The following is an 11,597-nucleotide window of genomic DNA, read 5'->3' as shown; positions in this document are numbered from 1 at the left end:
TAATATATTACTTTTATGGGGTAATTTACAGTGGGGGGCTTCCAAAATGTCCCAAATGGGATATGGGCCCAGTAAACCAATTTCTGAAAATTCCAAATTTGAAAACTAAAATGCGCATGTTCCAGTTTTGCCCTCATAGCTACCTCAAAAAACAAAATATAAAAAAAAACAAAACACATGAACCATGCATGCGAGGCCTTGTTGGAACCGGTGGATGTTTGTGGACACAATTTGGTGGTTTTTTTCTGCAGTTGCACATATTCTATACAAAATATATGAAATCTAAAGCAACATTGCAAAAACCCACAAAAATATAGAAATACCTCAAAATTTTGCAGCAATTGGTGATAAAATCCCTATTTGAAGTGTCAAATTGACCCTAGTTGTACACCTTGGCTTATCTACTGTTCATAAGCAATTTTTGTGGGATAATCAGTATCTGACGACTATTGCAGTTATTAGCCTACCATGCTAATCCCCCCCCAAACGTGATGCATGCCTTGCAATACTTGCCCTATACTGGTCAAAATAGATGAAAACCCTGGCTTTATTGGGTGGTTTCCAAATCAGGACAAGTTAATGAATATATTTTGGATAATTTTTTCCCATTGGTTCAGTGTGTACAATTTGTATGTATACAAAACTGTAAAAAAATAAGTTTCCATTTTCCCACCTTTTCACATTTATTTCAAACAAAACAGTGTACTACCCAGCTTAATATGATTTCATAAGACCTACTTGTGCTGAAAAAAAACTATACGATGTGTGGGTGCACTAATTAATGAGAAATTACAGCTGAAGAAAGACATAGCAAAAACACCAGCTCCAGTTTTTTAGCACCACCTTAGTATCAAAATCCCGGTCCTGAAGGGGTTAACCTAATGTAACTTCGGCAGCTAATCGTACAGCCGGCTTTAAAAGCCCACACTGTTAAGATTACATTGATTAATGCCAATTGTTTGTCACCTTTTTATGAATTTAAAGTGTCCCATGTTTGGATAGGTTATGGTCTTATGCATTAAATAAAAACCTTTACATTTTGGAGAACAAAAGCCATGTAGGAGTAAAAATCCAAGTTTGATTTATTGTAACTTGCAGAATCTGAATAGAGGGAGAAATAACATCAAATAAACATCAAAGCTTAGTTATATAAACGTTTTAGCAGTCACAAGTTATAAAACACATGCAGTGTACCTGCAAACAGGGGATCACAAAATGCCTGTACAGAAGCCAAGACAGCTTTATACAACCTATCAAAAATTTGCCTGAAAATGGTATTTTCTACTATATCACTTAAATTCATGACAAATCTTTAGTTATGATCTTCATCCTTTCAGTGCATTTGAAGGATCTTGTGTTTCAATAGCGACCTAAAGGCGAAAAATAGAAGTTTGTTAGGCATGATTACTTTTGACTGGCCTCTATTTAGATCATGCAGCCACAAAAACCCCCAAAACACAAGTCTTGACAATTACTTACGAGGAGAGTATGACCGAGACCTGGAGCGAGACCTGTATCCTCCTCTGCTATAGTATGGAGAGGGAGATCTTCTCCTGTGAAAGCAGCACATTTGATACATTTATCAAAGCTACTATAGACATCACTGTTCTTTAACCATTTTACAACATACCCTTGAATACAAGGCACGGCAAACTATCCTTGTAGGTGTGGTTCAGGCAAAGGCCATGAGATAACCAGCCAAGCAGATTTTCGTTAGCTTAATATGCAGTCTAAAGAATTGAGATTCACTAGACACCACAGCTACTTAAGTCTACCATTACAGAATGCAATGGTTCACTGGAAGAGTGGGACAGTGCTTCACACCAGCCATACAAGAGGAATTTTAGCACAAAATGCCATCCAAATCTAAAAACATTTGTTCCATTACCTAGCATACTGGTCCCGATCCTGTCCTCCACGCCATGCTCCTCCACCACCACCACCACTGAAAATAAAGATTTACAAATAAAGTTGTGCAAACAAAAGTAGTGTCCTGCTCTGGTGCAACCAAGTGCCCAGATGTAGGTACAGACAGTTGTAATGAGGGTGCGACTAAACAGTTATTTTACATCTGTTTTGCCGGGTGAAAAAGTATGTAGTGCTGTTTCTCTCAGCTTAGAATGAAGGTGGGTTGGGATGGACAGTTCATTATATTAGTGTACTTAATTTACAGTTTCATGAATTACAACAAAAGCATGTTCTATATAGGGGCATGCTGTAAAAAAAATCAATGTTAACCCTTGTGCACAGTTGGGGACTGAAATTACATCAAGCCTAAGGTTAGTTTCTCTTTTAATGACCCCCCCAAATAAATAAAAGATACAGAATTGTTGAAGTTGTATAGTAGAAATATTAGCACTTACCGGTAGGAAGATCTGCTGTAGTATTCACGGTCATCGTATCCACCCCTTTCGTATCCTCGATCATAATAGTCCCTGCGACGTGAGCTACCACTTTGGGGATAAGACAAGATGTTTATTAAAACAGATTGTGCTCTTATCACCTAGTAAGCACGAAAGTCATATGAACAATTTTCCTTCTCACAAGATCTGTGTCAACATTTGCCATTTTAATGCCTTAAAAGGTTGTGCAATAGAAATAAATCCCTTGGATGCTTCGATTTACTCCTGTCCACACAGAAGAATTCGGCTCAAGTTACACACCATACAGTTAAACTCACTAGGTTGGTCGTCCCATGTATATTCCTGGTGTGGGAGTATGAGGTCGTTTAGTTATTGAGAAGTCAACGCGTATGCGTCTTCCATCAAGTTCCATTCCGTTTGCACGCTCTTTAGCCTAAAAGAAAGCAAGAAAAAAATCTAGAACTTCATATAATGTAACATTTTACCAAAAAGGTTGGTAGATAAGTGCAACAGTCCAACAGCAGAATTTAACAGTGAGGAGATTTGAACATCCTGAAACTTGAGACCAAGGACTCATTTTAGTCTTTACATAAGGAAAAATATGGGCAGATTTGTGTAGCCCAACGCTTTAATTTGGGATGAGTAAGTCAGTAATACACTTTTTACAACCACTAGCAGTAAAATATTTGCTTGTGCCCCACATCTGGCTTATCCAGGCTGGTGAAGAATTAAGAGGGGGAACAAGCTAAGCTGGCCAAAGCGGCTACACCATTTTATTTGGCCACAGGCAAATGCAATCTATGCAAGAATGTGTGCATGCATGCACCGTTGGCTGGCTTATGTGCCATATCTGATGCACATAACTGGAAAATCCAGAGGCAAGATTACATTTTTGACCAGTCTACTAACCTGCCGTAAAACTTCAAATTACACTTGTTCTTCAGTATGCAAGGTATAAAATGCCGGTTCACTAGTAAAATTTATGGACCAGGTAATTCTAAACAAAACACGCACTAGAGACAAATCAGGTAGAAATCAGACATGTTTATGAGTAATATGTTATGCATTAGGATTTAAACTCACCTCCTTGGCATCATCAACATTCTCAAAATAAACAAACGAGAACCCTCTTGAACGCCGAGATTGTTGGTCATAAACAATAGAAACATCAGCAATAGGACCATACTTTGAAAAAACTTCTCTTAGATCTCTTTCTGTGGTGTAAAGACTCAGTCCAAATACACCAAGGCAACAGTTGGGGTCTGGATTTGCCTGTGATGGGGGGGGGGGGGGGGGGGGAAGAGAAAAAAGAAAGATGCTTTTTGTAAAGCCTATATATGGAAACAAGCAAGTTTTGTTTAGAAAACTTAGGGTAACATTCTCAATAGGTTATTGCAGTAGATTGAACTGCATACCGTCATATTCCATAAGGAAACCTAGATACAGAAAACATCCCAAGTTTTAATAATTCGTGTCAACTTAAAATGGGTCTGCAGTTTCCTCGTTTACTTTGTGCCATGAGCCCACCCGAGGAATATGCCCATAATAAAGCACTGTATAATACAGTGAAGTCACCTGCATACATTATGCAGAGCAAGCACATAATTTTACAGGGAAACTCACTGGCATCAGCCCATGACAATATACATCAAATGTGAACACAAAGCCCAATTACATAGCACACTGGAACGCTAAACTAACCACAACACATTTACTCCGACCAAAAACTATGTGGACACCTGACCACCACAAGTATGCGAGTTTGTTGGAAATAAAAAAAAAAAAAACTGGGCTTATTAGCACATCTACCCGTCTGTTACTGATGGAGAGACTGCTTTGCATCCCAGGCAGTCGTCCGGAACTGCGTCTACCTCTCCCCCCACCCCCCCCGTGCCAAAATACTTGCAATAGACTTCCATTGTGAATACCTTGCTTACCCTGCTGCCTACATGACGTCTACGATTTGACATAGGAGAATGACTGTGGCTGCGCCTCCTCTTGTAATCTCTACTGTAAGACCTGCTTCGTGATCGCCTGTGAGATCTAGAACGGGTTCGTGACCTGGTGTAGTGCCGACGAGAGCTTCTTCTTGACCTGGACCTAATGTCAGTGTAAAATAAAATCAACGAGGGAGTTGCAAATTATTGCACACACCAAAACCTACATGGCCCAGATCTACACTGAACAAAAGCCTGTACATAAAACCACTGCATGTCTACAGAATGTCTCGCAACATGTATAGCTCCCACTAAGCCCATCAAGTGTATGGATGCAAAAAAAAAAAAAAACCCTCCCAACAGGGCAGTTATATGGCACTGTACGCATCTAACCAAGAATTCTTAAATTTACTGTTGGGAAGTGTCCTAGTAAAAGCAAAACTACTTCTAGAAACAGGATATGTCTTTCAACAGAAATGCTAACTGGTTTACTTAGCGAAGTATTAGACTCTTGGACATGTGCCATTTGTATTGCAGGTAGCTACACAAGCCATTACATATGCTGAATAGTCAGGCTCAACCTGGCTTGAAGCTATTCACATTATATTAAAAAACAAACACATACCTTGATTGCGACCTTGACCTGGATTTGGATCTTGATCGTCTGGACCCCTCTTTGGATCTTGAACGTGCAGCAGAATGATTGGGAGACTGGCTCGCCGACTTAACAGAGCGATGTGCACTTCCACTTCTTGAAGCTGAACGAGACTCCTAAACAAAGGGAAAAAAGTTTATCACAAAATGACCAACATTTCAATTTGTTAAATTAGCTGAGCTCTGGATTCTGGTGTTGACCCTTTTTTGAAGCTTACAAAAAAAAATTTATAGATAGCTAAAGCAAGCAAGCCTAATTGACTTTTCCCTGGTATTCACTTTACCCTGTATGCACTCTTTAAATAGATAATGCATGCAGATATTTAGAAAAATATACAGGGACACAGAAACAGACTAGTAATTACTTAGCGTAGTGCTTTCTGATTCCAGATTACTTCTTATCTTAACTTCATTTCTATTTCTTTTCTTCATTCTTCATTTTCAAATTCTGACTTCTTTGCAATCTTCCCCTTCTCACACACATTTCTCAATATCCTATAAGTAGGACTTCTTTTCTTATAATTAGCATGCATTCTCTTTTTTTCAAATTTCAGCTTCACTTATTCCTGAGCTTCAAATAATTCTCATTATTAAACTTGTCAAATGACGACTTCTGTATTTTCCTTCTTCAATAATAACCTTAACAGAAAAAGAACAGGATGAAATTTTAAGTCTTCAGGATCAAATCTGACAGAGCTGAAACTAGAAAAAAAAAATCTAGATGCTAGGATTTCAAAAAAACTCCAACAGGATCTTAAAACTGAAGGAAATACAGACAATACTGATGGTTACACAGCATTTGTCATTGGGATCCCTAAACGTAATTCTCCAGTTAGAGCCTTTGGTACAATGCAGGCCCTAATCATTTGAGAAACACCTATTATATGAAGTGTATTCCAATAGCGTAAAAGGCTACCATGAGTACAAGTGATATTCATGGAGTAAAAACATATGCCTGTACTACAAGTTGCTGAATCCCTTCAACCTGGAAAACCAAGCATGCTTATTTGCTAAACACTCAGAAGTGAAGCATTGCCACAAATGCAAAGAAACAAACGGATCCTTCATTTAGAAGTGAAAGTTGGATACAAGCAGCAGTGACCATACACAGGACACCAAAAGGTCTATGGGCTTTTACTAAAGCCTCCTGACAAATGTCTGTACAATGCATTTCTTGACAATGTCACTACACAATCAAAAAAAAGTTTTGGATTTCCACAAGAAAATCTGAACTGTTAAGCAGTGTACTACCCCACAGACCATTCTAATTGGCCCACAAAATATGGATCGAGAACTATTAACGGCACTTAAAGTGATGCTCCAGCCATCATATGCATGCAAATGTTTTCATAGTGTTTCTTTTGCTAACGACTTGCCCTTCCCCCACCTCCCAGCCATTTCGCACACAGGAGATGTGTCCCTTTAAACATATCCATGCTGCCAGGGAGCTGCAGGTCTGTGCACAGCAAGTGATGCCAATAATTTTTATGAAACACACCCTCTTTACCTAGAGAAGAGCTCACCTGCTACTACTCAGAACATCACAAACAAGACACAAACCCAGCAGAGTAAAGCACATAAATGCCTCGCAACTCGTTGGCAGATTTGGTAAAGATGAGTTTCTGCTTTTCTTGGTGCAGATAGCGTGCACAGCAATTTCATGAAGCGGGAAATCAAAGACAATATTTGATGCATTTTAAGAAAACCTTTATACTTAGTTATGCTAAAAAAAAAAAATGTAATAGTGAGGGAGTTGAAAACAAATAGACCCAACAATGTCCCTTTAACAAGAGTGAATCAATTTCCAAGTAAACAAACCTGTAGCCAGCTGAAAGGAAATAACTCGCTGGGAGCGTTATGACATCTGTACAGGTACACAGGTAGTAACAACTGCATTTTATTTGTTTAAATGCAATCCTAAGTGGATCTAAAAAGCTTCAGCAACTCGCTTCACCTCACCATCTGTTACAAGGCAGAAGTTCAGCTTAAGACTGTTTAGATAAAGTGTAGGAAGCAGCCACATCCAGCAACACCAATTCTTAACCACAGCACATTAAGGGAACTGCGGTTGGGGAGCAATAACCTGTTGCAGCTAAGGCTCGTTAAACTCCTAACGAAAATGAGAGCCAGAGAAGGAGCCACTTACCACCTTGTCCCAGGAATATAGGGATATTTCAGCTCAGTTCATAAGAGACCATTTGGTTCTCAGTTTCGTTTTCCCCCCGGCTATCACTATACGCAGTATTCCTATCATTCTGTGCTGGGAGGGCAGCATTTAGAATGACTCGTACAGCTTAAACAAGGTATGCTATTATAATGCAATACATTTGTGTAGACTTAGAAAACAGGCATCACAAACTTGCTTTTTCAAACATAGCATTACCCCGAATTGTGAAGTGCAACATGGGCTCATTAAATATGCAGGCCAAGCCATATATAATTAAAGGAAGCGGCTTCTTGAGTTAACATAGGGCGCGCCCATGTTTTAAAAGGCATGATTTTATTGACCTATAATCTCCGGCAGTAACCAGAGATACTAATATATATACATAAAATCGTTATCGTGCCAGGAGTACGTCAAGGCATATGCAAAGTATAACCATTAATGCCAGAAATTGCGTTCGCAAGCCGTTGCCTTTATTCACCATGCGCCAAACACCGGAGCCATTTTAGAACACCCAAACAATTATGCACAAAATGGCGTCGCGATCTCCGCGAGATATGGCTTTAGGCTATAATTACGAAAATTGAAGTACCGCTAACGAAATAAAACGTGGTTCTTACACTCCGTTCACGGTTTTCTACGATTGAATGGGTAAAAGCATAAGATGAACGGTAAAATAGTGTAGCACGTCTCAGGTGTCCCCCCCCTCCTCCATTCTCAGATGGTACGGGCAGTGAACCACAGAGAGAGAATATCTATTTAGGGCAATAGAAACTATAAATTCCATGCGGCTCTAATGCATTACTAACCCGATCGCCGTAATTCTGCTCGCCGCTATCACTCATGATTGCAGTTACACGAACGCCACAGCGTAACCGCCCAGTCGCTATCTGCCCAGGAAATGACGAAAGATCGAAGACTGTCCCAGGGTACCTTGGTGTTGCTCTTTTTCACTGCGATGCGTCGGGTGGGCGGGGCCAGTACCTCAAACAGGGCTGTGCTCGAAGTCGCGCCATGGGTTCCCGCGCTAAGAAGGTTGGTGCGCATGCTCCAGGCAATATGCAATCAGGCGCTATTATAATTATTTCCTTAGTGTATGATGTGAATGCGCTGGTTTTATCTGTGCTGCTCGTTTTTTGGATACGGTTCCCCAAATGGTTTTGAGTAAAATAACAGACAGCAATACGATAAGGAATGTTCGCCATGTTATTTGCTCCTGGCAAGGAAATTGTGCCCAGACATAGTAATCGCAGAATTCGCATACCGCCGTCTAGTATTTCCATTTGGGTTATTATCAAGAGGGGAAAATAAAGGCAGATTTAACAATCTTTGAAATGAGGGACGCATGGGGGAGGCAAGCTTCACTGAGTCTTTTTGGCCCGCCAATGGCTCTTTGTGTAATTGGGCAAGTCGTTTTTATTTTACCTGTTTTCATTTATGCACGTATTTTCTGCCGTCCACATATCCCCAAACGGGACTACCTGTGTTGAGGGGGTGTGACAATGTGAGGGCAGTTTTTTTTGTTTTAATCCTATCAGCTAATTTAATATTAAAAATTGAAAAAGCCTTTCTCATCTACAAAGTTTAATAAAAGAAAATGCTAAATAGATTATAATATTTGTCCTCAGTTTAGAAATACCCAATGTTTTTTTCCTTTCATTTGCAAATTATAGGGCAATAAGTACAAATAGCAAATTGCTATTTCAAAACCATTTTTTTTCTTCATACCTTGTAATCCTGCCCACATGGGATGTCTGAAGCCGGCCAGTTCAATCTACCCCTCAAACCAAATATTTTTTCAAACTAGGTACCCCGGATTATTTCAAACACTAGTAATATAACTCTTTCCATGCACTCATTTTACCACTAGCCAAAGTTTGTGGTAGTATTTTTTTTTTGTGTTTTTTTCCACACACATTGTACTTCAGGTATGAATTTACAGATCCTGGTATATGTTACTGCCAAACAACACAACAGTATGTGTTCAGCAACATCTGTGTACAGTGATATCCCCATGCATAGGTTTGTCAGGTTGTTTGAGGGCTGAAGGGCCACAATTGGGAGGTGTGCATTTTTCAATTTTGATATCTGGTCATCCCCATGTCCTGCCTAAGACATCTTTAGAGTTGCCCAATTCTGTTTACCCCATGAAATCATATATTTTTGAAAACTAGACACCCCAGCGTATTTCAAGTGCTGATATTTTAACTCTTTCCATGCACTTATTGTACTACAAGCCTTTGTCAAGATTTGTGGTGGCATTTTGTGTATGTGTTTTTTTTACCTTCTGGTATGTGTCACTGCTAAACTAGTGATGTCCGGATCATGAACGAATCGTTCATTTGATCCGGTTCTTTTTAGTGATCCGGATGAATCGGTTCAGTAGACTGAACGATTCATTTGTAGCGGTTTAGTCTGTGAATCATGCAGCTGTAACCTGATCCTAGAGCTGTGAGTCATCTGCAGAGCACTCAGACACAGACTCTGGGGTCAGGTTACAGCTCATTAATTCACACAGGAACGATGACTCAGAGAGTCGTTCAAAGAGTTGAATGATCCGATGATTCGAATCTTACAGGGATCCGGATCTTACAGAGATTCGAATCATTCAGAGAATATTACTGATACCATACTTTTATAAATAAATACATTAATAATGTTCACACTGCCCCCAGGATTTAGATTCCCCTGAGTTTGCCCCCCTTTACCTATAACTGCACCTACAGTTAACTTTATTAAATTAACCCTCAGTCATCAGCATAAAATTAACCCTTATACCCCATCAACCATAACTGCCCCTGAAATTAACCGTAAAGATCCCATTAACCATAACGGCCCCTGAAATTAACCCTAAAGACCCCATTAACCGTAACGGCCCCTGAAATTAACCCTAAATACTCCATTAACCATAACTGCCCCTAAATTAATTGCATGTACTCCAGATAAATTACCTAATAAATTGGTATGGTTGATGGGGTGTTTAGTGTTAATTTAGGGGCAGTTATGCTTAATAGGGTCTTTAGTGTTAATTTAGGGGCAGTTATGCTTAATGAGGTGTTTAGGGTTAATTTGGGGGCAGTTATGCTTAATGGGGTCTTTAGTGTTAATTTAGAGGCATTTATGCTTAATGAGGTGTTTAGGGTTAATTTGGGGGCAGTTATGCTTAATGGGGTCTTTAGTGTTAATTTGGGGGCAGTTATGCTTAATGGGGTCTTTAGTGTTAATTTGGGGGCAGTTATGCTTAATGGGGTGTTTAGGGTTAATTTGGGGGCAGTTATGCTTAACGGGGTGTTTAGGGTTAATTTAGGGGCAATTATGCTTAATGGGGTCTTCAGTGTTAATTTAGGGGCAGTTATGCTTAATGGGGTCTTTAGTGTTAATTTGTGGACAGTTATGCATAATGGGGTGTTTAGGGTTAATTTGGGGCAGTTATGCTTAATGGGGTGTTAAGGGTTAATTTTAGGGGCAGTCATGGTTGATGGGGTGTTAAGGGTTAATTTTAGGGGCAGACATGGTTGATGGGGTGTTTAGGGTTAATTTAATGGTGAGGGTTAATTTAATTAATTTAATAAAGTTAGCTTAAGGTGCAGTTGCAGGTAAAGGGGAATGTAAATCCTGGGGGCAGTGATTATTAATGTATTATTTATAACAGTATGGTGATATTCTCTGACTGATTCGAATCCCAATGAAGGCACAGAGTCGTTCAAAGATCCGGATCTTACAGTGATCCGGATCACTGTAAGATTCGGATCCCTGTAAGATCCGAATCTTTGAACGACTCTCTGCCTTCATTGACATCACTGGAGGCAGGGGGGAGGATTCATAATGAAAGGGGCGGGGCCAATCATTAGTGTGCCTGCACGGAGTTACTGGAAAACAGTAACTCCGTGCAGGCACACTGAGTGATCCGAAGATTCGGATCATGAATCGATCATTTCAGTGAACAAATCGAAATGATCCGATTCACTTTAATGATCCGAACTTCCCATCACTATGCTAAACTAGTCCCCAAAATTTGCTCACACCAGGAAGCTTCAGCCTGTCTTTGACGTAGCTCGCCCTGCAAGCTGCCCTGCTACCCCCACGGGGTCATGCAACTCAATGCTGTGTGACCTCACCTTGACCTCTTGCTTCAGCCTATCTCAGTTGGGTGGCAGCAATTTCTCTATTTTATTTCACTTTATGAAATAAGCCTTTAAATTTAAAGGTGAAATCGGTTTACTCAGATTAAAAACATTAAGTACTTTATTTTACAACATATAGATTTTGGATTCCAGATATTCTAAAGTATCTATAGGCATAACAAAAGATACTTATTATTTTGCATGCCTGAATTTAAATAAATGTAAACAATGGTAAATCCCCTCACCCGAATATGGCAATGTGCTAAGCACCTCCAATGCAGTGGACTGGACTCGCCTTGACTATAGGTGGTGCCGGCCCTGCCTCCAGTGTAACTGTTATCTTGGGAACTTGTTT

The 11,597-nt window shown here is 39.8% G+C and overlaps 1 protein-coding gene across 1 annotated transcript; it reads right to left on the bottom strand.

Moving 5' to 3' along the window:
• Positions 1-2,359: 2,359 nt before the first annotated feature.
• On the bottom strand, positions 2,360-7,963 carry LOC149290662 (transformer-2 protein homolog beta-like). The gene is made up of 6 exons (XM_089488538.1): positions 7,928-7,963; positions 4,926-5,071; positions 4,292-4,463; positions 3,447-3,635; positions 2,681-2,796; positions 2,360-2,453 (listed from the first exon to the last, which is right to left on the bottom strand). The coding sequence occupies exons 1-6, from the start codon at positions 7,961-7,963 to the stop codon at positions 2,360-2,362; spliced, it is 753 nt and encodes a 250-aa protein (XP_089344664.1).
• Positions 7,964-11,597: the final 3,634 nt, after the last annotated feature.

Source organism: Sceloporus occidentalis, unplaced genomic scaffold, assembly GCF_023333645.1.
Source record: "Sceloporus occidentalis isolate IW3139 unplaced genomic scaffold, rSceOcc1.0.p SCAF_38, whole genome shotgun sequence".
In the NCBI taxonomy this organism is placed as follows: domain Eukaryota; kingdom Metazoa; phylum Chordata; class Lepidosauria; order Squamata; family Phrynosomatidae; genus Sceloporus; species Sceloporus occidentalis.
The sequence above is the reverse complement of the archived record's forward strand: the minus strand, read 5'-3'. Positions and strand labels throughout refer to the sequence as shown.